Below are 27913 nucleotides of genomic sequence, written 5' to 3'. Positions count from 1 at the left end.
TTCAGAAAAACACAAATAGATATTTAATAAACGCACACACACAAAATTACATATTCAAAATGTTATCAATGATTTTTAGGGAAATCACTTACACCAAAGAGGCACATTTTATTTGCTTCATGTCACTGTTTTGTCTTCCTGAGAATGCATTTGCATTGTTTATTTTCAATCTCTGACAGAGAGTAACAGTTTCTCTTGGTTCTCTAAGCACTCTTTCAGTTTATCTTCCGTCAAAGTCAGGCGCTGCTCCAAGATTGAGACAGTCTGTTAGGAGAACAGGGCAACAAATGCTTGTCATTGATCGTAATGTTTTATTTACAAAATAACTTCTCTTAATACACTAAAGAAACCAGAGAACTGCAAGATTTGATTCAGATATTCCACCATTTCAGTAGCTCATGGAAACTTTAAAAATACATGGGTTTTTTTGCCGTGCTAAACACATCATGGCCTCGGCATCAAAATAAAACCAACTATTGGAGAAGAACTCTAAAATCCAATTTATTTTTTTCTGGCAGAGCATCCCTGTATGTGCTGTGTATTCATTTGTATCAGACTAGAGTATTGATTCGGAGAATAAAGCCTCCAGCTTCTATAACTCTGGAAACTAAAGTGTTGAGCGTTCCCCTTTCAAAGCTGATACCCAAAGGGCCACATGAGATGTTCTGCACACACGCCAGGGTTTTTCCAAATCTCTCCCTTCCCCCAAACAGGTGTAGCCCTAAACAGCTGCAGGTAAGGCATGTGATGTGGAGACTGCAGCTGGGGAAGAATGAGTGACACACGCCCTCTGTACCCTTGGAAGCCCCTTCTCACGGGGTCCTCAGGTCTTGGCACGTAAATATTGTGAGTTCTGAAGGGACTTCAGAAAGGGCTTGGATGGACATCACAAATGTCTGAAATACTTTGTTGTATCAGAATCCAACTTTTCAGTGATATCTGCTTTCAAATATATTCTCCACTCTATTGTAGAACACATTAAATTGATAGGAATGGTGTTACTGAGAAGTGTTGAGCAAGTTTTTGTGGATCTGAACACACCATGTAAGACACGTTCTGTGTTTCTCGGGTACTAGTAGAAATTGGGTAATGCTCTGATAGACCTTAATTACATTGACAATAACAAAAATGATTAAAGGATGTATTTTTTTCTTTTTCTTGGTCATATTTTTTTTCTTTTCGCAAGTTTTACAAATTTACTTAAGTTTCAAAATATGTTTTTCTTAAAATTTTGACTTCTCACCCAAACCACAATGATGTATTTTATTCCTACCTTATACCTACTGCTTTATATAACATACTTTATCTAATACAATTATCCTCTATTTCACCCATTATTGTTTTCATTCTGCAGCTGATATATTTTTTCTAGGAGCTCAAAGTACTTCACATATAAAGCAGTTTGTTTTAAATCAGTAGATCAATCTACTAAGGCATTTGCTAATTGGGGTGGGGAGGAATTTGTTATCCGTTGGGCTGAGCAATTTTTTTTTTATTGTGGAAAACTTCTTTTTCGACACTATTTTAGCTCAGGTATGTTAATTATGGTGGGATATCCATCTGATAAAGAGTAGCAACTTTTATTAAATTTAAAGTGCTTCTACTTCCTTCAATATCTCAGAAATACATCTATACTGGCATTGACATATGATATGCATTTTCTTTCGCTGACTGACCAGAAGTCCTACTTCACAAACATAATATTGGTAATTATTACAAATCTGTAGATAGTATTATTATACATTTATGACAGACGAAGGGCAGAGAGACCGAGTGTAGCCTGCCTCAGGTCAATGAACTTGTGAAGGAGTTACCATTTGCGTAGGCCCACCTGAGAAAGTTTTTGAAGGCTGGGATGTCAATCTTTAAAAGAGATAAATTTTGAATTGAGGGCCCAGAGGCGTAAGGAGACAGGAAGAGTCCTGCTAGACCAAACGCAAGGCCCAGCTGGCCCCTGAAGGAGGAACAGGGCTATTTGTCGCTTCACCACTAGCCCCAAGAAGCCTAGTGATTTATTATTTACTTGCAGGCAATCCAGTACATGCAATGGTGTTGGGGATTTACTCACAAGAGTAAGAACATCCAGCTGCTCCACAATGTGTTCCAAGGCGTTAGTCAAAACTGGAGAAATGCCTACTGGCTCATCCATGGCGTGTGCAATGTATTTACTTCCGTCTTCCAAACTTGTCCTTGTTGCTCTTGGTGAGGATAAAACTGAATGCTGCTGCATGTCTTGGGTGTTCATTCCATCTTGCTGCATGATCACTCTCTCTTGTTGCATGGAAGGTTGAGCTAAAGGGATGCTTGGCTTTGTCTTCGATTAAAAGGAAAAGCAGAGGGTAGTAAGCTTGAAAATCTTCAGCATCCTTTTTTCCCTTTCGGGAAGCAAACCTGAGAACTGCAGTTGTAACCCTGCCATACCTGCTCTCACAAAAAAACAGAGGAGGTTCCTCCTCAGCCTGCATCTTTTCTCTCTCACATTTCCCCAAAAGGACTTACCATTTTTAATAACTCGTATTCATTTTTCTTTTATTCTCCGCTGTTCTGGAAGCTCCCAGAAGTATTTTACTTGTAGCCTTTCACTATCATGAAGTGGTTTACAAAATAAATCTCCCTGGTGACTGCTAGCAGGAAGACTCGCCTTGAGACTGAACTAACACACGGTGATTAGAAGCCTAGTTTTGCATGCCCTTGAGGGTTGGTTCCCAAGGCCCCAAAGCAAGTTCTTTATGAGTTGGAGGGGCCTACTAGGCAAGCCCAAGCTCTCAGGGCCACCTCAAGTAGCTCTTTAGATCTCAGCCACAGTTAGAAGTGTTACTGCACCAAAGCCGTTTTTCCTGCGTGGAAGCAGTTTCGGCAGATTCCAGCCTTGAGTGTGGCAACATTTGAACCTGCCAAGTGGGCTGAGGTTATTACAGACTTCAATGCAAAATCAAATCAAATCAAATCAGGACTCTTCTTAAATAAGGTTGTAGGGGTAGGGGGCAGAGGTATTCTGTATGTATGTTGAAACACATATGGAAATAAAAGGAACATAAAAGTGAATTCTCTGTAGCTTAAATGATGAAAGCTAAAAAGATAGAACCAAGTATTTAGCACCACAAAGCATCACAGACAGTGGCGTAGCGTGGGGGGTGCAGGGGGGGCCGGCCGCACCGGGCGCAACATCTGGGGGTTAGGGTTAGGGGGCGCAAATCCACGGGTTAGGGGGCGCAAATTACTTGCCTTGCCCTGGGTGCTGACAACCCACGCTATGCCACTGATCACAGAAAAACAAGTTCTCTTCTCCACATTAAACCAAGGCTAAGTTCTTATTTATTTATTTCTTTGTTTTGTAAAACTGATATACTGCTTGATTGTAGAAAAAACCTCAGTGCAGCAGTCCTGAACAAAGCTTGCTATAGTCAGTGCCCCTGCCATTTGACAGATACATCAAGCAGGCCTAGTCAAAGAGACCAGGTGCTGCTCTCTCTGAATATAGGCAAGAAGGAATTTATTCTGTGTAGATCTGCCATATAGCTAATGACATCAAACACTGGTACAATTCAAAGGCAAAACCACATCCTTAACAGAATCTATTTAACTCCAAAGTATATCAGTTGTAAGAATTTTGCCTGCAAATAAACTAAGTCATGGTGTTCTGGAGAAAGTTCATGCCATGTTATCCGACTCAAAAACCATCTGCATTTAATCTCTAACCAGGCATCACACACATAAAGCATATCTGACAGCTTCCTGTGGAATACCAGGAATGATCTCATGACAAACAAGGATTTGAAGATAGGCTTTCTAATGAATCATGACGTTGGCGAGGCATGTACTTTAAAAATAGGATGGCCAGCTCCCAGTTTGCCTTCTGATGTTGAACTTTTTTGTATTGCTCTGTTGCATGCAAGGTGAAAAACACACACACACTGCCTCTTATTTAAGAACAGACTAGATACGTAATATGGGAGTTCATTAAGAACTAGATCTTCACAGTGATATATACTTAAGGAGTAGCTATTATAGAAATAAATATCAGTATATCTGACTGCATTGTTTGGGAGGAAACTTATGCATTTTACTCGACAGTCTAATAGTTTATTAAATCGCAAAACCAGTTGACGATAACTGAATTGAATTTTGTTCAAGCAAAATAAATACAAATAGGCAGTTTGTAATCATTTATTATTACTCCTACCATATTACTTCCTTTGTAGCCATTTGGTTCTAGTCCTTTGATATTACTTTCTTTTTTCACACATTTGAAGTGTCAAAACCAACCATATCTTTATTATAGTGCCATCAGAATTCATGACACCTTACAAAGAATGAGAGAGCAGGTCTCTATCTTCAAGGCATATACAATCATACCTTGGTTTTCAAACAGCCTAGTACTCAAACATTTTGGCTCCCGAACAATCAAAACTTGGAAATGAGTGTTCTGGTTTTTTAATGTTCTTTTGGAAGCCGAACGTCTGACAGGACTTCCGCGGCTTCCGATTGGCTGCAGCAGCTTCCTGCAGCCATTCAGAAGCTGAGCTTTGGTTTTCAAATGTTTGGAAGTCAAATAGAATTCCGGAATGGATTCTGTTCGACTTCCAAGGTATGACTCTGTGTGTATATATATATAATTACTATGTACGTTTTATGTATTCCATCCCAGCAACCCTATCAGCAATGGCAGCAAGACTTGGTGGGCTGCACCCTAAGCAGGTTAGGCTTTTAGTTGATGTCTGACTTTTGTACAATGTTACCCAGGGTTGGGACACGTCAGTTTCTGAAGTATAACACAGAGTTTTCAATTAAAGTTCATATTCCCTTGATTGATACAGAGTTCAGAAAAGTGCCTGAATATACAGAATAATAAAATTTCAATTTATAAAAAAGAAGTGATAAAAATTACTCTCTTAAGGTTAGGTGTTTTACTATGTTCAATTAATAATAATAATAATAATAATAATAATAATAATAATAATAATAATAATAATAATTTATTATTTATACCTGCCCATCTGGCTGGGTTTCCCCAGCCACTCTGGGCAGCTTCCAACAAAACACTAAAATACAATAACCTATTAAGCATTAAAAGCTTCCCTAAACAGGGCTGCCTTCAGATGTCTTCTAAAGGTTTGGTAGTTATTTTTCTCTTTGACAGTTGATGGGAGGGCGTTCTACAGGGCGAGTGCCACTACCGAGAAGGCCCTCTGCCTGGTTCCCTGTAACTTGGCTTCTCGCAGCGAGGGAACTGCCAGAAGGCCCTCGACGCTGGACCTCAGTGCCCAGGCAGAATGATGGAGGTGGAGACGCTCCTTCAGGTATACTGGACCGAGGCCGTTTAGGGCTTTAAAGGTCAGCACCAACACTTTGAATTGTGCTCGGAAACATACTGGGAGCCAGTGTAGGTCTTTCAAGACAGGTGTTATATGGTCTCGGCGGTTCAACAAACTGATCCTATGATTCAAGAAAAGGCCAAGCCTAAGGATCTTTCTACTAGCTTTACACTACAAAGACTGTTTGGCGCAGGACAACACAAGGACTTGAGTCCTCCTTGAGTCCTCTTTGCACATCACAGCAGTTACACACAGTGAAGTTTTATTGCTTTGGGGAAGTGGATGAGAGAGAGAACATGACCACCTTTTAAAACGTGCACTACTTTCTATTTACGTTCATAATCCACAGAAGCTCAAAGTCTGGCACAAATGTACCCTGCCTAATTCTATAAAACAGGGACTGAATAAGTACTCAAGGAAAGCTTCCCAGGGAGACAGAAGTAGAAGTCGCCTCATATATTCTTGCAGCCTAAGCCCTAGGAATGAGCTGTAAATCTGTGGCAATGCAGGGACCCCCCCCCCCAACCACAAGGGGCAAGACTAACAGGATTACCAGCTCCCTTAATGAAACCAACATTTTCACAGCTCACTTTGTTATTATTACTAATTTAGCATGGTCAAGCTTCTGGAGGGCACTAGGTCATTTCAGAACAAGAAAAAAATAAAAATAAAACCTCACCGACTTGATTATATGATAACATATGCAAGGGAAATAAACTCAGCTCCCCAGTTGCTGCCTTTGCAGCTGTGGTTGGGGAAGCTGGTTTTATTTATTTATTTGCTGAGGTTGACAGCTGTGCTATATTTAGCACAACTACAATGGCATTAAATAGCAGCTGCTTTTCAGCCATGGTTGATTGGAACAGTAAGTGGGTCTATATGGTCTGTTTGACAGATCTTGGTTTGGGGTGCGAAATATGGAAAGCCCCATGAGTGTTGTGCTTCAGACTGCAAATGGTCTTAAAGGAATAGCTCGTAAATCAATGGTTTAACACAGGAAAAAAAGATCTAGCCTATTACTGGTGTGTGCAAGGGCTGCAGATGCGCACAACAGGAAATGCCAATATTCACTAGTTCTGTGAGCTTGATTAACCTGTCCCATCCTCTTCAGTGTCAAGCTATGCCCCAAATATGAGACGCTGGAGAGAACAAGGCATTTTCTACCCCAGTGAAGAAATGTGCTCTATTAGAGCAATGTGTAGGTATTGGTTGCATATAATCGCTTGCATAAAATTATACTTCTGTGTAGATATGAATGTTAAAACATTGCATTTTTATATTAAGCCAATGTTTTCCATGACCTTTTCATATGCTAAATTTAATTTACATTTAAGAATGCAAGCTTAATTTTCATCTATCAGCAAAACAGGTTGAGTTTAAAAAGAAAAAAGGGGGGGAAAGAGGGCACCACCAGAGACTAAAATCATCAGGCTCTGGGCTCCCAAAGGTGAGAAATTCCCTGACAGGAAGTCAACTCTAAATATAAATGCTTCAGGAAGGAGAACATACAAGTGCCTTCATAAACTACAAAAATTCTTGTGAAGACCAGAGGCGCCAAAAATAACAATATGATCTCTACAGAGAGGGGTAAAGAAATGTCATAAAGGCTGGTTTTCAGTGTCCCTGCAAACAGCTGCTGCAGGAAATGAGAAGGACAAATAACTCAAAACTGCTGAAACATTCCCACTATTTGCTATCAAAATAAAAATGAGCCAAGTTTTATTTGCAGCAAGTTTTTTCAGACCATAGTCAAGACCTTATAGTGAGGCCTTTTGGCAAAGGTGCAAAGCAACCTATCTCTTTCCTGGTGTGGAGTTCTAGCACCTTCTCCAAAAACAGCTTAACAAGCTCTACCCCTCCTTCCTGCCTTCCCTATCTTGTCTTTGATGTACAAGAGGACATGCCACATGAATACACCACCTATGTCAACTGGATTTTCAGTCTGAAATGGTGCAGAACTGATATATATGGAATCTACTTCAAGCTAAACAGTTCACCAATGCTGACTGAACATTTCCTTTCCTTACAAAAATGATTAGTTGTGGTCCACTTGAAACACAGAGAATACTTAGGGAGCAATTTCACACTCTCTTAATAGTGAGCCATCTTGGTTGCAAGTCCTGAAAGACCTGCTCCCTGCCTTGCAGGCTTTCCCTCACCTGGCCTGGGAGGGCAGCACCTGGACTGACTCCAGCTACAAAAGCTGAGTGTTGGACCTTCTCTTTTTAGCATAATGGTTCCATGATTGCTGCATGCAAGCTTATATTCAGAATGGCTTTGTTCACAAGGAATAATAAACTTTTAAGCTTCTTCTTTTTTTTCTACCGGCAGTCTCGCCAGACTAATTTTCTATATATACACACAAACACCAAAATCCAGCAACAAGGAATGTTGAGTGTCAGCTAGAAATTTAAAAAATGGAAAAGGTGGAGTTACTAACAATTCAAGTTCCTAACAATTCAGAGAAAGGTACTCTGAACAGAACACTACCACTGTGGGGTGCAGAGATGATATGCTGTAATATTTTGTTGTAGGTTGAAATAATATTTTGCATAGATAGGGATTTTGAATGGTCACACTGTTTTGCATCCAATCACCCTGGTAAACCTTGCAATAGCTCTGTAAGACTGGGAACAACAATACTAACCTTATTGCAAATTGTGGGAGGACAAGATGGAGATGGGCAAACAATAAGGTACGAGGGGAAGGAAAACTCTAGATGTACATTACAAAAACATCGGGGCTCTTTGATGGAAAGCACACATATTGTTGTCATGTGTGGGACTAAGCTCAGGAGGAACAAGTTCTGCTAGTCTGAAGAATAAGGGACAGTGAAGAGCACCGACTATCTCGGTGCCTGAGATATCACAGGTGATGTTTTCTAGATTGTACAAGCTTTCTTTGACAAAAGCGATTTAAACATGTGTTTCTTTGAAGGCATAAATGTGCAAATAGCAGACAGCTCTTCAGAGGCCTGGGGGAGACAATAGTGTGTTGAGGAAATGAGCATCCACTACAGGGTCAGGAATGCATGGCATCTGGAGAGTGACAGCAAGGGAAAGGTCACCCTTCTGAAGCTAAATACTTTGTTAGCTTCTGCTTTGATGTAGGTCTGTCAAACCCCTGGTGACTTTTGAGCCAGAGGCAAGATTTGAATCCAGCACCTCCAGATTCACAGGCTCAGCTTGGTTTCTTTCCTGCTACACCATAAAAGATTGCAGTTTGTCTGAACCAGTTTTCAATTGTAATTACGGCCCTACTCTAGAACCACTGAATTTCTATGCCTTAGCTTTATCTTGACCCAGAATCTTACCACTCTCTCCCACATCCTTCATAACACCACAGTGTGTGTGTGTGTGTGTGTGTGTGTGTGTGTGTGTGTGTACCCTCATAGATTCCAAGAGCCTTTTGGCCTTTTGTTCAAACAAGTGCATGTCTCTCATTTACCAAACACAGACTGCATGTCTTTCCTCAAGGATGCATTCTTAACATAGGGACACAATCCAGCCAGAGAGTTTAAACTGCCAGGCTGTTTTCAATGGGTTGACTTCAGAGGAAAACGGGCATAGAATTGTTCTGTTAAAGTGCTCAGCTTTAGCTGGAACATGCACAAGGGGGAAATGCAACAGGTTTTTGCAGGCATGGGCGTAGCCAGGATTTTTGTTAGGGGGCAGGCCTTTTGTTAGCAGGGGGCAAAACCTCAGTTTGCTATGTATTTTTATTGAATTTTATTGATGGGGGGGGAGCTGCCCCTCTCCCACCCCGGCTGCGCCCACGCTTGTAGGTCAAGGCAACACACACATTCCTGTTTTGACTCTGCCCATTTTCAGGGGATGGGTGCTTTTGGTGGCATGATTTGCAACGACTGGGGGGATGGACATCCCGCTCCCCATCATGTATGTGACATTTATCCTTGGCTCAGCTATATCCTACTCATTTTTAAGTCATCTGAAGGCTGTGCACTCCCATATGCGGTGTGTAATACACATATATCTAAGATTTCCAAAAGGAGAGCAGGCAGGCAGACATACACATGGTTATTCTGCAATGGCAAGGTTATTTCCCTTATCACCACCCATCTATATTACGTGTGGGTAAGTAGGGACGTGGGTGGTGCTGTGGTCTGAACCACAGAACCTAGGGCTTGCTGATCAGAAGGTCGGTGGTTTGAATCCCCATGACGGGGTGAGCTCCCGTTGCTCGGTTCCTGCTCCTGCCAACCTGGCAGTTAGAAAGCACGTCAAAGTGCAAGTAGATAAATAGGTACTGGTCCGGCAGGAAGGTAAACGGTGTTTCCGTGCACTGCTCTGGTTCGCCAGAAGCAGCTTATTCATGCTGGCCACATGACCCGGAAGCTGTACGCCTGCTCCCTCGGCCAGCAAAGCGAGATGAGCACCACAACCCCAGAGTCGGTCACAACTGGACCTAATGGTCAGGGGTCCCTTTACGTTTACCTAGGTACGGTACTGTACTATTGTCACTGAAGAGGAAAGCATAGGCTGTTGTGGAGAAGCTCATGCTTTGATTCCCCCAGAAAAATGGTCCTTACAAATATTCCTTAAAAAGTCAGCTATACAATTAGAGCAAGAGCAATGCTCCAGATTCAGATCCAGCACTGCTTCTCTCTGACTTCCTTTGATTTCAATGGGGCACATCAAGATGGCTGATGGAAGCCTTCTGTGTCCTGTTTCAACTATTTGTGCTATAGGCATCAAATGCTTAAAAAAGAAATTGTTTACATTTAATGTTTAAAAAGTAAAATTGTTTGTAAATGGTTCCGTGATTCGCAACAACATTTTCCACTTTGGAAAGCAGGCACAATTTGCTACCTAACCATACTTGATGGAATCTGAACAAGCTTGGCCAAAGATATGTGTGCCTACCACATTCAAGTTTAAAGCAGGGCAGTTACAGATTTACAGAACTGCTGATTGCCAGCTTCATTAGCCGCTGGTTACGCTTACGGACTGGCAAAGGCACTGAGATCAGTAGTAAATCATCTTGTAGGTCAGCAGGAAGCTCATTATGGGCAGACAGTCCAAGTGACAGAAGCACTTTCTGAGAGTGCTAGAGTAGTAATTTCCTGTGTGAAAGGCCTGCCGCTGTTTCTGCATTCCTCAGGGTATGGCTCTCAGAGAATGTTGCTTTTCTACAGGAAGAGGAAGGAAGCAGTTGTTCGTGATGGCTGTGAGGAATTTTATATATGCCTCAGAATCAGCTGTGAGAATAATGGTCACAGCTTAGATTCCCAGAAAAATGGGGGAAATGAGAAGGTGTGAAGGAGAGAATTGGTGATGGAGGCAGGATGTCACAGTTCACAAGTAAAATACCCTATGAAGGTACTATGGGAAAGGAATACAGAGTGAGCGTCCATGCTCAAATCCCACAGAGTCACTGGGGTGTTAATGCAGTGACAAATAAATCCCCCTTTCACACAAAGAGTTTGGTAAAGACTATTAATGAACAACACAGTGGTGCACATTTTCACTTAATTTCAGAACACATATTCTAGATCTCTAGGATCTATTGGTTGCTATAACATATACTGAACTATTATTTGTCTTTTCAAAGTGAACACCTTTGGTCGAGAAAATACTCCCTAGCTGCAGTATACAAAGGGGAGGTCTCACCCAGAAAAGTGGAGCAGATCTTTACATACTTGTAGTTCACTGAACCAGAGTAGCCACCAACAGCTCTTGCCCTGGCATATTTGGCAACAGTCTCACAGGGCTGAATTAAAAACCCTAGCATGCAGCATTTATTGGTGATGGTCTACAAAAATCACATAATAAGAAATCTGAGAATAATAGACCCAATGTTTGAAATATATAGTTGCTGAGGCATGGACATCGGAAGTCAAAGTATTTAGGAAGCAGCAACATCAAAACAGAAGGAGAGCCTTTGGGCATAAGGTAATCTGTAGCGTTGGATACCCTTGTAATTTGGCTGTAATGAAATAAATAAGGCATGAGTACCAGATGCTGTGCAGGATTTAGAAGTCAACCCTATCCAAACATATGTACAGCTTTTTAATTGCTCTGGATTAAAAAAAAAAGTATTAGAATCAATATTTGGATTATATTTTAGTTTGTAATTCATCCTTGGAAAACTTACCAGTAAAACAGAAGGTGAGGTAATATCTACGACAGGAGGGTCAAGTGTTTGCATATCTGTGACATCATAGCTGGGATCTATCTGTTGAAAATCAGAGTTGAAAATATTATGATTGTTTCATCTACAGAAAATGGACACAGGATGAAACCCTCAAAAACCACATGTCAATATAATATTCTCCTTGTCAAACTATTAAATGTGTATCAAAATCACAGAACTGAAGAGTTGGAAGGGACCCCCCCTTAATGTAGGAATCTCAACTAGTAATCTCAGTTAGTAGCAGCCATTTACATACAGCACAATTTTCTTCTGTATGGCTTGGTTTCTGCCAAGGTAACTGGATTTCTCCTCAAGGTGTTTTGAGCAATTACTAGTTATAAGCCACATTCTTACTTCTAAGATGAACCAGTGCTTTTAAAAACAGTAAGTAAAAAAATGTCTATTGGAAGCCTTATCCACAAATGCAGAGTGCTAACAGCAGGACTCTCACCATGACAAAGCATCCTAAAATCACACAAAGCACACTAAAATATATCTGAGAAAGTCAAGAACAGATCAGTCACAATCAACAACATGATGTTAAAATATCCCTCTGTCACATCAAAACCTTTAAAAAGCTTGCAGACATAAATTTTTAAACATCAACAATTATGTGCAGATGCACACCTCACTATCAGTGCAGCAATCGGCCTGGAAAGCCCCATTCTATCCTGACATTGTTTCAACTTCTTCCATGGATGGGACTTCAAGCAAGGCCTCACAAAGCCTAGAGGAATCTAGTGCAGTAGCTTCTGGATAACTGCCAAACAGGGTCCATGTGCTCCTGTCTTCATTTAACTTGTCAGGAGAGGGGCTAAGGCATTTTGTACCAACTGAAGCTTCAAAATTTTAGCAGCTTCTGGATCATAAAGCTATTTCAACTCTCTTTTCCAAGTCACCAGATTTAAAACAGTTTTACAAAACTGGTGTGTGCAAAATAAAGGATGGCAGAAGGAAACTGAACAGTTTAGGAAATTGAGGCCCGGAGAACTTTTTATGGTAATCTCTTGCCTGTGGCTGTAAAATTAATCCATATCTTGGTCCTTCATCACATATATTGCCCAGGTAAGATTGAAACTATAGGACACAGTGTGTCATTTCCAGTATTTAAAAACATATTCATTCTGGGGAGGAAAAATCATACTGTGCTGTGCAAACTATTATTAAATTTTAGTGCCATCTAGTGTCTGTTCGCCTTAGATGATAACTATTGATTTAAAATTTCTATGGAAAGCATATAGAGTAGGGGTCAGCAAACTTTTTCAGCGGGGGACGGGGGGGACGGGCGGTCCACTGTCCCTCAGACCTTGGGGGGGGGCAGACTATATTTTGAAAAAAATAATGAACGAATTCCTATGCCCCACAAATAACCCAGAGATGCATTTTAAATAAAAGCACACATTCTACTCATGTAAAAACAAGCTGATTGTCTGACTGTCCGTGGGCCAGATTTAGACGGCGATTGGACCGGATCCGGCCCCTGGGCCTTAGTTTGCCTACCCATGATATAGAGCTATCCTATACTGTACAGAATCTTGGATGATGATACAATGATAACATGACATGGCCTGCTATCAGCATTATTACTGGGCATCAAGAAGATGACTGAGAGTATTATAAACCATCGGTCCCAGCTCCTGCCCACCTAGCAGTTCGAAAGTACGTCAAAGTGCAAGTAGATAAATAGGTACTACTCTAGCAGGAAGGTAAACGGCGTTTCCGTGCACTGCTCTGGTTTGCCAGAAGCGGCTTAGTCATGCTGGCCACATGACCCGGAAGCTGTCTGCGGACAAACGCCTGCTCCCTCGTCCTATAGAGCGAGATGAGTGCGCAACCCCAGAGTCATCCATGACTGGACCTAACAGTCAGGGATACCTTTACCTGAGTTAGCAAAAACATATAAGACAAGTACAAATACCTGCTGGAAATGTAAAGAAAAAGAAGGTACCATTTACCATATGTGGTGGTTGTGTAAAGTAATAAAAGCATTCTGGGAAATGATATATAATGAAATGAAAAAATGTTTAAAATAACTTTTATTTTAAAAAACCAGAAGCTTTTTTTATTAGGAATTATAGGTACTGACATCCCAAAGGACCAGAAAAGACTGTATGCGACGACAGCTGTGCGGATGCTACTAGCCCAGAGAAGAAGACAAAGTCCCGACCAAAGAGGAATGGCAAACTAAGCTAGTGGACTACGCCAAAGTGGCAAAACCAACCAGAAAGCTCAGGAATCAAGAAGACAAAAACTTTAAGAAAGAATGGGAAAAAATTGTAATATATCTAGGAGGCCACTGTAAGCAGATGAAAACATTAGCAGGATTTTAATAACACTTGTAATGTAACAATCACTATGGACAATATGGGCAGATACAAAACATGGATCACGAAATTATATGAAGTTGAAAATGTTGACACTAAGAACCAAGGAGGAAATTGGGGGGGGGGGGGGAGTCGGGCGAATCAGAGAAATCTCAAAATGTGGACATTCATTTGGTATTGTTATAACTTTATGTTTGTAAAACCAAATAAAAATTATTTTCAAAAGGAAAAACACAGACTTGAACTGATGTACATTAAAGGGAGGGGTGAATATTGGGGTCTGTGCTGGTATTGATTCAATGTTTACAGATTTGAGTTACTGGGTGAACGCATTAATTCTTTACTGATTTGATAACAAGCTAGTTTTTGTTGGGCTTATTTAGGAACATGGGGAAATGGATCATATAAGACCTCAGGGTCTGTAGAAGAGCAAAAGAGTAGATTGAGAGGGAACGGAATGGAATAGCCTGGAAGAGAGACTGGTTGGCTGACATTCCAGGAAGCAATATTTTGCTGCAGGTCTCACTTGCAGGCAACTACTTGTTAACTTGTAAATAGTTAGATGTTAGAAGCCATAACGTTTACCTCAACAGACTGTGGTTTTGCTTCATGGCGATGAGGTGATCGAGGGTAAATATCAAGAAGGTGAGGGGGTTCATCCCCATGTAATTTTCGCATGTGATTTTTAAGAACTTTCTTGTATTCAAATGCATCAAAGTTTGTTTTCCAGAACAACACCTGTAAAAAGTCATAAATAAAAATATTGACTGAGGTTTAACTCCCACTGTTTTGGTTTTGCGGTCCTTGCATTTGGCACGAGGACAAAGGAAAGATACTGTTAGCTACTTTGCCTCTCTTAGGCAGGGAGGCATCTCAAGGCAAGACCTTGCAGATGCACAAACAAAGGGGCAGGGGCTCAAATTATAATAATGAAAGTAAGACTGTTAAGAAAGTATTAAAACACAGCAAACTCTTAATTGTTTAGAGCATCTAATAAAGTTATGTTTTACGTTAAGAAATCAAAATCTTTAACAAACCTGTGCATCCACACCACCAGAGACAAATGTTTCTCCACCTTTTGAAAAGGCTACAGAGAGAACAGGTCCCTAGTCAAAAAGAAGAAGAAAAGCCAGATTAAAAATAAAATTAAAAGACACCTATTGAACATTTTGTGTTTGCTAGGTTTGCTGAACGGTTGTATTCACAGCCCAAGCACATACATTGCCACACTTTTCACATTCCAGTAACTGTATTTCCGCTCGAAGCAATTCCACTTGAAACAATTTCTTGCAAGAAAGCAGCAATGTATGAGGTGGTTCTTAGAAGCAGAAACAAGCAAGAAGGTAGAAGAGAGAACAACATGCTACCTGATGCCCATGAAGCGTGTACAAGAGCCTTCCTCCTAAAAGATCCAAAATCTTAACCGTACTGTCGCTGGAAGCTGTGAGGAGATAGTTGCCAGAAGGATGGAAAGACGCGCAGTTCACGCCGGATCTGTGAACTGATTTAAGTAAAAAAGAATTCAGATTTTGATGGCAAAGAAAGGAGCCAATATCTGCAGTGGCTAACACTGCAATCCACAGCATGCTTACTAAGAATTGTTTTCAAAGGCACTTACTCCCAGATACATGTTCATAAGAGTGCAGCTGATAACTGATTCATCAATATAAATGAAGTTCATTCTCTAATGAACAACACCTTTTGTTTTAATTCTGCAGTAATCATTAAAATATTTTCTACCTATCCCTGCCTCTAACCTTCCTGACTCACTGCCACTCTATCATCCCTAAACCAGGCATGGCCAAACTTGGCCCTCTAGCTGTCCCATCATCCTTAGCTAACAGGACTAGTGGTCAGGAATGATGGGAATTGTAGTCCCAAAACAGCTGGAGGGCAAAGTTTGGCCATGCCTGCCCTAAACTGTGCCTATAGTTCCCTCTCAGCTGCTTCTCCTTTTGTGTTGCATTTTGGTTATGACTGCTTCATTCTGTTGAGCAAAACCCAGCAACCCTGTGTTCTTCTGCAGAATTGCACACAAAGTTGTTAACAGATGCCGCTTAAGATGGAGGCATATGATCATCAACTGAGGCCCTTCTCCTTATGCCTCCTCTGCGAGAGGTCGGCAACACAAGAACAGGGCCTTTTCTACAGTGGCTCCCTGCTTGTGGAAGGCTCTGGCTTGCGTGGCACCTTTGTTACATATATTTAGGTGTCAGGAAAAAGCATTCCTCTTCTCCTAGCCCCTTGGATACCTAAACATCCCATGGCCTTTTAAACTGTTTGTGTCATGGGGCGTGGGTATTGTTTTGTTTGTTACTATGTTTTGCATTTTTGTGTTTTTAAATTGTAAACCTCCCTGCAATCCTTGGATGAAGAGCAGTAAATAATAATAATAATAATAATAATAATAATAATAATAATAATAGAGCTTTGTGACTCACAAATCCAAACAGAAGGCACAAAGTTATCTAGTCCTTGGGCATGGCCTTCAAAGAAGATGCTACCTTGCTTGCTATACTCCAGGGCAGGGATAATCAATGTGGTGCTCACCTGATGCTATTGGACCACAAATCCCATCATTCATGTTCACTGGCTATACTGGCTAAGACTGATGGGAATTGGAGTCTGTCAACATCTGGAGGGGAAAATGTTGCTTACTGTTCCAGGGTAAAAGTCCAGATCTTACAGCTGAATCCCTGAACCAGATGTCTAGAAACAATTTTTAAGAAGGCTGGCTAAATGAGTGATTTGGAAAACCACCCATTTTCAAGGGGTTTCAAACCATGTGTAAGGGATCTGACATGGGTTTCTGACAGAATGGCTGTACTTTCAGATTCTCCTGCCTTGGTTTTAACTGAAAGAGCCTGTAGACCAGAGGTGAGGAACTTTTTGGGTTCCATGGGAAGTATCCATATTAGATTTAGCCTTGTGGACCCACCTGTCAATCACCTGACATCCCAATGCCATCAGGTGATTAGGACCTTTGAAGCGTTGAAGTTGAGACTTCAAAGCACCACACAGAGCTTGCATAGAGACCTGCACAGTGCTCTAAAGTGCCTGAGACTTCAGCTTTCTGCAAGCACTGGTTATGCAAAAGAGATCCAGACAGCTCCAGCTCTGCTACCCATCCGCTGGTGGTGGAGCCGACATCAGCTGTGTGAGCCAATCCTATAGGCTTTGGCTCTGCTGAAGGTGGTACACAATGAAATGGATCGCATAACATGAGTAAACAAGAGCTGTTGGCTTCTGAAAGAAATGAATCTCCACACACTAACAGAATGGTTACAGAGTTAGGGATGGGTCTTTGGGTACAGAGAATAAGAAGCTCAAAATCTGAACCCCTTTAACAACCAAATGCAAGAAAAGCAGAGCATAGAAACCCAAGCTCAAAGTATCTACTTTATTAGGGGATTGAAAAAGATACTTGTGATTTTATCTACATTACTGTGCTGCCATCCTGTGGCTTAAAGTAGCAAGAACATTTAGTTCTTATTGAGGGAAAGCAAATGGATTCTTTTAAAGCCTTGATCAAGAGTCCCAGCGGTCAGCAAACTTTTTCAGCAGGGGGCTGGTCCACTGTCCCTCAAACCTTGTGGGGGGCCAGACTTTTTTTTTGGGGGGTGAACAAATTCCTATGCCCCACAAATAACCCAGAGATGCATTTTAAATAAAAGCATACATTCTACTCATGTAAAAACACCAGGCAGGCCCCACAAATAACCCAGAGATGCATTTTAAATAAAAGGACACATTCTACTCATGTAAAAACACTCTGATTCCCGGACCGTCCGCGAGCCGGCTTTAGAAGGCGATTGGGCCGGATCCGGCCCCCGGGCCTTAGTTTGCCTACCCGTGATCAAGAATAAGGGCTCATCCAGATTTCTGCTTGCCCTGCCACTTTTGCCTGGGAAACTCTGATCTTTAGTACAGAATTGGAGCAAACATCAATCGGGTTTTCTGCAAGCTGGTATTTGCTCTGATTTAGCACAAAAGAGCAAGTTTTCTAGGGGGAAACAGCGGGACAAGCAGAAAACAACTCTGACCCATGCTTTCTAGGTGCAGTACTGAGGAAGTGTGGGTGAGCCCTGAAGTTTCAGAAAGAACATGTTGGTCAAAAAGGAATGTTTCATTAAACAAACAGCAATATCCAGACTATGCACCACTTTAAACTATAAGCAGAATATATAGCAACCATAACTAATTTTACAAAGGCATGTTGCTACTTGGCTACACGTTTTAATTTTTTTTTTCTTCTTATTTTCAATGCAGGGCCATATGAGAAAAACTGAGTGCATTTTTATATTTATATCTTGCCATTCCTCCAAGATGAAGGATCCACAAATTCAGAAAACACATTGGGTAGCCCTCCCTGTTGTGGCATGTTTGGCAAGCTCCTGTCCTCCCCCTGAACTTCAATCTGGAGAGGAGAAGGAGAAGTTCTCCCTATGGTTCAACTGTGCATTGGAGGCACTCCAAGTTACAGCACAGTGTATCACAGACAAGCCCCCACCTTTCTCCTGCTCTTGGAGCTAGGAAGGGGTGTGTGGGATTGTTCCTGCATATGGACTGTGCTTCTCTAAAGCTCAGGGTAGCACTCTAAAGTTCAGGGAGGGAGTTGGGGGAAGGGCATGGTTGTGTCTGCACGTTTTTGCTAGCTACCAAGACCAGCCAAAAATCTGGGGACCACTGACACTAGAAGCATACAATGGGTTATCCTATAAAGTAAAATAGGTCTGAGAGGTTGCAGATTTTACATGGCCACAGAATGAGCTTAAGAAGCGAGCTGGGATATTAATTCCAAGCATTGTGGTCCTCTGTTGTTTATCATTGCTATAGAGTTGCTATCTTTTCATATTTACACGCTCAATGCTTTGGGGATCGTCATTTACTATGGCCCTAAAGTGGAAATTGTGTCAGCATTTTGACCTTGCTAAATGTGAATTTACTAGAATGGTACCCATGGCAGTCTACAGATTGAGCTAATATGTTTCTCAAGAAGATTTAGTGGGCAAGAAAAAGCCCATACTGATTCAAGGGCAGTGTTGACACCAAATAAAACCGAAGCAACAACATAAATGGAAGATAAGGGAACATACTTTTAAAATGGCTCATGCAATTTATATAATTACATGTTGCTATATTAGCCATATGCTTATCAAACAGTCCTCTTTTAAAATATTAGTTTTGCATTAATGTATGCTTTCAGATGCTCAGAATGCCAGATTTAAATTCCTTCTGAAATATTTAGGCCAAGTCTGTAACATAGGCTTGCTTTATTATCCCCAAGTAAAAGATAAGAGACAAAGGCTTGGCTAGTGAAGTTAGCAGCAGAGATATGATTGTAACTGGAAACTTTCTGGGACACAGCCGGCATTCTTAGTTACTAAGACCTCTACTAGCTTTTAGAGAAATTACAAAAGGAAGAGGTTTAGTAACCTTTTACCTCGGTGCTGCTGCAATAATTTGTTTATTCGAATGTCCCAGATCTTCACTGTGTGATCGGAGCCTGCGCAAGCTATACACGTACCATCAGGACTGAAATCCACATAGTTGGCAAATCTGCAAGGAAGCATTAAAAATAACGATTTGTCATTTGTTACAAGAACAATGCCATCCACTTGGCTTACATTATTGGCCCATGTTTTTTAATGAGTTTTCCATCACATCCTAAGGACTCAGAGCCATGCTGTCTGCCCTCACTATTGCCCTGTGAGGTAGGCCACACTGAGATACGTTTACTTATTTCATAGTACTTATACAATGGTACCTCGGGTTAAGAACTTAATTCATTCTGGAGGTCTGTTCTTAACCTGAAAGCACCACTTTAGCTAATGGGGCCTTCCGCTGCGCCGCCACTGCACGATTTCTGTTCTCATCCTGAAGCAAAGTTCTTAACCCAAGGTAATATTTCTGGGTTAGTGGAGTCTGTAACCTGAAGCGTATGTAACCCGAGATACCACTGTAGTACGGTGGTAAAAAAAAACAAAAAACCTCAAAGCAGTTTCCATAAAGAATAAAATGAAGTTGCTAGCAGAAGCTATCTTACTGAGCAGAATTTGAACCTAGATACCCCTTGCCAAGATACAATACTTTCTCTTGACAGCCATGCTGGGGTCACTTGTATGCCAGAAAGTCACAGCAGTGATGGGTTGTTGCTTCCCTAAATTTCTGGCCTGTTTAAGCTCCTATCTCCTGCTTCCCAAACTCATGTCCCACTGAGTGAGCCCCTGGAGACTACTACTGTCAGTGTTTTTTTGTGGCTGCCTTTGTCATATTTCCTACCCCTTTCTCTTGGTTGCCTGGCCAAAGAGTCTGAATCTCAGATGCTACCCCGGGATGGCTGTGTGCAATCTCAGCTTGCCTCCTGTTCAGGGAGTAATGTCCTCTCCTTTCTTTCTTTGTGCACTAGGTTGCATGCAAACACAGTTTTGGAGCTCAAGGAAATCTGAACTCCTGCCTAGGAAGTGGCAGAAAGGAATTGTTGATATTGGCTGTATCAGTGGGGCTGATGGTTAGGGGCACTGTGCACGCCTAGCCTGGGCTCATCATTGTGAGCTTATTGACTCCCTCCATCTATGGGTGACATGTGCATGTTGTCACCAAGAGCTCCAGACTGGTGAGCGTCATGCTAAGCTAAGTAGACTCTGCATGCCTCTTTAAGAAATCCTACTGCTGCCGCAGAGATTTTCTTCTCCATCACAGAGGCACAAACACAGATTGTATTTCCTGCATGTCACCTCCATCCACAAGGACAAGGCTAAAGTCTGTTTAGTCTTTCCCAATGGAAAATGGCCCTGATTCTAACCACTCCTTTCTGCCCACCTCTTAAGGTGCCTGAATTTCACAAATATGTGAAACATATGCTTTTGATCCCCTGCCATCTTTCCAATGGCTGAGCTCCTCAAGCTGTCAATTATTCACCTCCCAAGTCCCACAACAAAAATGGAACAGTTTTGGCGATGTTTTTGCTTTCACTGTTGAAAACCCAAGCGATCTCCACCATGTAAGAGAATTTAGCTTGTGCAGTTTATGCTAGCTTAACAATACTTGGTGTTTCGTACTGTTTTGTACTGTTTTAGTGTTGTTAGCCGCCCTGAGCCCGGCTTCGGCTGGGGAGGGCGGGATATAAATAAAATTTATTATTATTATTATTTATTTCATTTTGGCCTGTACTCTGTTTATTTCTTTCCTAAGCTTTTTATTTTTAAAACAAACTCTAATTAGGAAAACTAGGGATTGGAATCATCCAAATTATTATGTGTTCCATATCTAAACAGCGTACCTTCCAGAAAAGAGAAGTAGTAAAGGAAGGTATCTAAACACAGCAGAGTGGATTGTACTAGGGTTATGTTATCTGAGACCAAGGGCTTTTCATTATAGCCCAAACAAGGCTATAGAGCAGAATGGAAAACTAAAGCACACCAGAAGCACATCTAATAGGTTACAGCACAGTAGATTACTCCGAAGAGCCTTAAAATACAGTGACAAACATAGTTACAAACCCCCTTTGGGCCTTGTCTCTGAGTTTGGAAGATTGGTCGTGGAGACAGTGCAAATGGTGCTGCACCTCCAACACTTTGCTTTTCACAACAACTGAAGAGGCCTCTAGCAGATCTGCAAGTGTCACCACAACACTGCCACATTTCTTTTCATATATGAAGACTGCTTACCCTTCATGATCTATTATATCATCAACACAGGTTTTGTTTCTTAAATCCCAGATTTTAACAGTTTTATCATCGCTGCAAGAAACTATTAATCTTCCATCTGGTGAGTATCTAGAAAGGAAAGAAATATACCGCAGCTTTAAAAACGCCGACATCTAGCATCTAAATCAATTGCCGCTTGCAAAGTTAGTGACCATTTTATCCTGAATTGAACAGACATGTGAAGCTGTTTTAAAAAGAGGAAACTGCTACTGCTTTTCAAAAACCAAGAAGGCAAAGCATGCAAACACTCACTTGGCACAGCGCACCCAGTGTGTGTGCTGGAATAAGGTAAACAAAAGACGTTGACTGTAAACACTCCAGACTTTTACAGACTTGTCGTTGGATGCAGTAGTTAGAAACTGACTGTCGTACGAGAAGTTCACGCTACGGACTGCTGAGGTATGGCCTTTTAATGGTGTGGATTCACCGTGACTGTATATAAAATATGTTGCACGTACATTAGTCCCACAACCACATAACAGATTAATCCAATTTCCCCGCCCCCCAACCCAAATCAAATTAATTTGTATCCTCAGAGAGACAGCTTCCCTTGCTTCTTTGTCCCAGTGTGAAACCCAAAACCTTTGGCACAAAGTACAGAAGACGAGATCAGAGCTGGGGGACTCAAGGGCCAACAAGGGCCAAATTGAGTCCTCCAGAACTTTCTGTCTAGCCCTTGGGACTCATAGGCTGCACCCGGTTCTTTGCCTGCCCTGTCCAACAGCCTCTTTGGCTGCTTTTGCCTGACTGGAATGTGTCTGCAAACTGTCATAATGCATTTTGCTTGCCTCAATGGAGATGTGTGGGGGGTGGAATATAGAAGCCTCTGACTTCTACGTGGATAGAACACAGCCTATTGTAGAAAGGTAAGAATAACATCCATGGCTCCACCCATATTTGCCTCTGGCCCCACCCACCACTTGCATACAACCTCCAGAAGGTTTCCATTGAAGGAATCCAAGTGGATAGCTCAGTTGGTTAGAGTGTGGCACTGATAATGCCAAGGTTGCAGGTTCGATTCCTGTATGGGACACCTGCATATTCCTACATCGCAGAGTACCTTCCCAACTATGAATCTGGCCTCTCTGAACTAGAGGAAGCAATACAATGCCTAAGCCCAACATCCCTTCAGAAACCAAAAACCCTGGAAATGTTTAATTTTCAGTAATACTTACATACATGGAATCCATAGCCTGGCTGTCCTATCTTGAGAAGCAGATGCCAGCAAGTTTCCATCTGGTGAAAACTGTACACTGGTCACACCTTCCAAGTGACCCACAAATCTGAAGGCTTTGGTGTTTGGCTTCAAGTTCCATATCATAAGAAACCTATCCAAAGAAGAGGTAGCTGGCAAGAAATAATGATAAAGCTCCACACTTAGATATCAATTTTGTGTTCCAACATAAAGGTCTCAGTTACTTTTACTACCAATTTCATGAACTGATATAAAAATGAGATACAGAATCTAATGAAATCCAATCATTCCAGTTTGAGATCTAGGACAATAATTCCACAGAGAATTCAGCCAAATAACAAACCATGTTACCTATTTAGTGCTTGGATGAAGCATGGAAATGGGTAAGCAAATAAGATTGTCACCACTTATTTGCATATTTTACAAAGACATTATTGTAAGGTGACCATTGTTAAATGCACTGTTAAATCCTCTTGTCATGGAGCTGTGATACCATAAGCTTATCCTTGGTTAGATCACCACCCAAAAGGCATTAAGAGGCCTGGAGCTGCAAAACGCTCAGAAGTGTTGGGGTCTTGCCTTAAGTTGCCAGAGAAGGTGGAGGGCATCAAAGCAAAACCAGTGCAACTGAAACAAAGCCTGCAATTCTGTGTGCATTTCCTTGAACTCAACTGAGCTTATTGTTTCTCAGTAAACAGGGTGTGGCACACATTGCAGAGCAGCAATCCTATGCATGCTTATTCCAATAAGTGATTCACCCTCAAATAAAATGTGCATGGCCTTACAGCCTTACAGCGCATTCTCAAGGTCACCCATAGTGCAATCCTAAAAACATCTACCAACAATAAGTCCTCCTGAGTTCAATGGGACTAACTCCGAGATAAGTGTGTACAGTATTACAGCCTTAAAAGACTAGTTACCCAACACTTGCACTACCCTCCCAAACTTGCAATCAAGGCAAATAAAAGTACCCCAATAAATGCAGAGGGAGGGCTCTCATTTTGATACCTGGTGTTTTTGTTGGGAAATATATATTTGCTGTTGATACAGTCCTTAACTCTGAAGTGTTGAAGACAAATTATTTGGGGCAGAATTCCAAGGCATTCAGCCTCAGATTTACAACTGCCCAACAGGCAAAAGCTGAATAAGTAACTTATGGAATATCCAAGAGACCACAAATGAACAAATCATTTGTTCATTTATGCTTCAACAAGTAAGCTTACCAAGTGCTCTAGTAGTTGGATTGAAGGCAACACAGGTGACTGCATCTTTATGGCCTTTAAAATGACGGATCAAGACCGGATCCTCCTAGAGGAGAAGAAAACCTACTGTAGTTTTCAAAGTTTATTTTAAACAGTCACCTAATCTGATCATTGAATTGCTTAAATCAGTCAGTCAAATAGCACAATCAAGCTGTTAGTGCCACAAGAGTTGAAGACCAGGTTTGCACATAACACTTAGCACAAATATGAAAGCTCCTGGAAATGAGATTGCAGCTGTTTTGTCCTCTTCCATGCCTGCTGCTGCAAGCTCACCTGTGGTTTGGCTTAGTGCGTTGTCTAAACCCAGGGCTTATGGTTATAGCCAAGCCTTGTTCTATGGCTTCTCACTCTGCTATTTTTAAACAAGCCAGCTATAGAAACAGAACAATGATACCTTGTAACAATAAACTTAATACATGAAATAAATGTGTTAACCTCTGTAGAAGCATGTTTTCTATTCTGTAAAAAAATCAATAAAGGTGTCTGTTCTATTCATCGTCTCCCTTCTCTTACTCTCTAATTGTCCGGTCAAGTCATTTTTGAAGATACAGTAGTGCAATCCTAACAGAACTTTCTGAAAAGTAATGTTTGAATAAGCATATGTCGGACTACACTGTTAGGCACATGCTATCAATGCACCTTTCCAGTCAGCCAGGTACAAGATTCTGCCCAGCAAGGCTTTCTGTAGCTGTCCAGGTGGTCATGTGCAACAAGAATTGAGGTGTGCATGGGGTGTGTGGGATGGAAAAGCACAGTTCCGGGACTCCCCACCGCACTTCAAGCAACAGCAGTGACATAATATGACCGGCCCTCCTTTCTCTGGCTAGTGAGTGAAAGGATAATGAATATTTTAAGTTAGCATAAGAGCATAATAGCCCTTCAGAATCAGGCCAGTGTCCCATCTAGACCAGCACCCTGTTTTCAGAGTGACCAACCAAATGCCCGCTGGGAAGCCTGCAAGCAGGTCCTGAGCGCAACAACACACTCCCTTCCTGCGGATTCCAGCAACTGGTTTTCAGAAGCATTATAGCCTTATCCTCCTTGAACTTGCCCAATCCTCTTTCAAGAGCCATCCAAGTTGGTGGGCCATCACCACTTTGTGTTCACTTCTTGCAGGGAAGCGTGGAGGAAGCCAGAGGGCGAGCGAGGTGGGGGGGGGGGGCATCCATCCATCAAGGGCTAGGCGCTCCTTCCTTTTGGTGCAACTCCTACCCCAAGCTAGCAGCTGAAGCGCCACCACTTCTTTTGCAAGGTCGCTCACATTTATTTTCTTTTTCAATAGTTTTTATCGAAGATTTTGTGTGTGTGTCTTACAAAATAAAACAAATAGGTTGTTCGCATTTCTGATCAAAAGATGCACTTCAGCTGGCTGCAGATCTTTGTTTTGTGTGTGTGTGTGCGCGCGCATAATTTTTATTAAACTTTCTGTTTTACAATTTAGAATACTCATTTAAAAATCCTTAAAATATCAACGACTTCTCTTTCCACGGTTCATTTTACAAATCATAAATCCCTTTCCATTTTTACATCCATCACAATTTATTTACACTGTTGAATTTATCTTAATGCTGCGTTTTCAATGGCTGGAGATCTTTGTATGCGTCTCAATGCTGCACCTCCTACAAGCCACGAAGAAAGCACCGAGGGTTTTCCCTCCCAACTCATCGCAGCCAGCAGCTCTGCTAACATCGAGGGGCGGGGTGGGATTGAACCCGGGGCTTCCCGTGAGCCCCCGCGCTTCGTTCACTACACCCGCCGACGGAACTCCCCGCGACAAGGGAAACAACGACGGGGAAGAGGAGCCGCGCCCTGAATGCCCAGCGTCGCTGCCGGCTCCCCAGGGGACCCGCCCTAGACTTTCCTACCAGCGCCGCCGCCGCCATCGGACTCCCGGGGCCTCCGCTGCCCCGGCCAACCACCTTCCGCGGCCCTGTCAAAATCCCCGCTCTCCAGACCATATCAGTCGAGTCCCGACCCAAGGCTGGCCCAGCCTCACCCGCGGAGATACGCGGGCGCTCGAGGCGGGGAAGGGAGGAGGAGGAGAGCGAAGAAGCGCCGCTCGGCCTCTTTTCGAAGCCGAGCTCGCCCATCCATGCCATCGGCGTTCGACGCGCCCTTAAAGGGGCCGGCTCTCTCCGAGGCAGCGGAGGCGGTTGCCTAGTGACGGCGCGCGCGTCGAGGAGCTTTCGCAACGGGAGGGAGAAGAACGCAAAGAGGAAAGGGAGAAACGTCACCTAGAACTACGGAGAGAAGCGAAGGGAAGAGTCGTAGGCCCCGACTAAAGAGGGTTTCTGGCAGGTGCGCTTCGGCCTGAGGAGCAGGTGAGAGTGACGTTAGGTCAGTTCAGAAAAATCGTACTTCATGGATCTGGGAAGGGGGGCAACTTTTTCTCAGCTCCCCGCTGGGGAAATGCAGACGCATCTATGTATATATGTGCATATGCACATCTGTGTCTACATGCAGAGGAAGCTGGAGAAGTTAAAAGGTATGGTATCACAGATGTGCAAGGCTTTCTTTTCTCTTTGCCTTAAGCATGCAAACAAACACCACCACAACCCACTTCTGATATGTGGGAAGAGCCTGGAATCTTGCATGCAAAGCGGTTGCTGTGCCATTGAGCTTAACAATCTAGAATTATAAGTAAGGCAGAAATTCACCAGGACCAGTTTTCCCCCAGAAAAAGCACCAGCTCTTTAGTTCTTGGCGCAGAAGTTTGCAAACACGGATTGGGGAGAGGGAGTGGCAATCCCCCCCCCACAACTGAAATTCTATGACCATTGTGTTAAATCGAATTAACATTAATATTTTCCATTTCCAAGCTACGTTGGGTAAAGTTCATCGCAAAATCATTTTCTGAAAGAACAAGGGCTTTGACACCAAGAAAAAAGTGATCGCAACAGCGGCTTGCTTTGGCCACCACGATGCACGCAGGGTTTAGATTAAGATTTGTTATTTCCAGCTCATTATATAAGTTTTTAAAACTTAAAACTGTAGTGTAGTTAGCCTACCCGAGTGTCTTGCCAGCTGGAAAGGCTGAATTGGTGTTCATCCTCAGAGACTCACTACACCAAGAGCAGTGATACTAGGGGACCCAGAGGCAATCTGCTTGTGGGGCATGACAAAGAGCTCACTCACACCAATCCTGTGAGGTGGGGCAAGCTGGGAGGTGCTGCTTCTTATTTTTAGTCCTTGATAGGCTAAAAGGAAAGGTGGTGTAGAGATCAGACTTTGAGTAGTTATAATGATCTGAGCTGGTGATGGAGATGCTATCCCAAATCCCAGACTTGTTACAAGTAGCCAGAGCCCAATCTTCAATTCCCAGCACCTCTCCTTGAAAGTTTGGAGGGTGGGAAAGCAAATTTGTTGGGTAACATTAACATGAGCAGCTCCTGCAGCTGGGCAAAATATCAGAGTTCAAATAGAAAGATCATGTTTATTTAAATCAGTAGAAGAGTAGAAGGAAGGGGAACAAGCTTTAAAAGAAAGCACGTATAACTAAAGCAGTCCAAACTATTTACAAAAACTATATATTCATGCAAAAGCAGCATAGGTTCATCCTACGCAAGTTAAGGCAGTTTTCTTCAACCTTTCGTTAGGTCCCCAGATGATGCAGGATAACTTCTTTTATCTCTGACCATTGGCTGAGTTGGCTGGGAATGATGGGAGTTATAGCCAGCCCAGCAATATCTGGGGATCCAAGGTTAAAAAAGGGAGAGACAAAAAAAACAACAACAACACTGGATCCTTACTCCTTTTATCACAGGAGATATTTGTGGCAGGATCGGACTGGTAGGGTCCAGGATCCTAGCAGCAGGTGGAACTAGAGCAAATGGAAGGCAGAGCAAACTAATTCTGGCTTTGTCCACATCTTCCTCCATGGTGAGTTTTACAGGGATTGAGGAGGAGGAAGATGACAACCAGGCATCCCACCCCCAACTGCTTGCAGGAAAGAAGA

At 42.3% G+C, this 27913-nt stretch overlaps 1 protein-coding gene across 3 annotated transcripts; it reads right to left on the bottom strand.

The window, feature by feature from the left end:
- POC1B (POC1 centriolar protein B) lies at positions 1-26068 on the bottom strand. Of its 3 annotated transcripts, none has more exons than XM_083699303.1 (12): positions 25955-26068; positions 23920-24004; positions 22677-22848; positions 21754-21933; positions 21463-21570; positions 19236-19351; positions 15160-15293; positions 14830-14898; positions 14378-14530; positions 11430-11510; positions 2069-2314; positions 1-264 (listed from the first exon to the last, which is right to left on the bottom strand). In XM_083699303.1, the coding sequence occupies exons 3-12, from the start codon at positions 22820-22822 to the stop codon at positions 166-168; spliced, it is 1332 nt and encodes a 443-aa protein (XP_083555429.1). In that variant the 5' UTR covers positions 22823-22848; positions 23920-24004; positions 25955-26068; the 3' UTR covers positions 1-165. The 3 variants fall into 3 exon arrangements, with proteins under 3 accessions (XP_083555429.1, XP_083555427.1, XP_083555428.1); XM_083699301.1 differs by having other exon boundaries at positions 25824-25980; XM_083699302.1 differs by lacking the exon at positions 25955-26068 and having other exon boundaries at positions 22677-22829; positions 23920-24001.
- Positions 26069-27913: the final 1845 nt, after the last annotated feature.

This window comes from Podarcis gaigeae, assembly GCF_964106915.1.
Source record: "Podarcis gaigeae genome assembly, chromosome: 10".
Taxonomy (NCBI): Eukaryota; Metazoa; Chordata; class Lepidosauria; order Squamata; family Lacertidae; genus Podarcis; species Podarcis gaigeae.
Note: the sequence above shows the minus strand (reverse complement) of the source record. Positions and strands in the feature narration are given on the sequence as shown.

What these genes read in the sequence shown, in the direction of transcription:
- POC1B (XM_083699301.1), bottom strand. Translation starts at nt 25,916, where the DNA reads ATGGTCTGGAGAGCGGGGATTTTGACAGGGCCGCGGAAGGTGGTTGGC. An exon ending in ATTATTGCAGCAGCACCGAG is followed by an intron (nt 15,294 to 19,235) that starts GTAAAAGGTTAC and finishes TACTTAAATCAG; the next exon opens with TTCACAGATCCGGCGTGAAC. An exon ending in ACACGCTTCATGGGCATCAG is followed by an intron (nt 14,899 to 15,159) that starts GTAGCATGTTGT and finishes CTTTTTGACTAG; the next exon opens with GGACCTGTTCTCTCTGTAGC.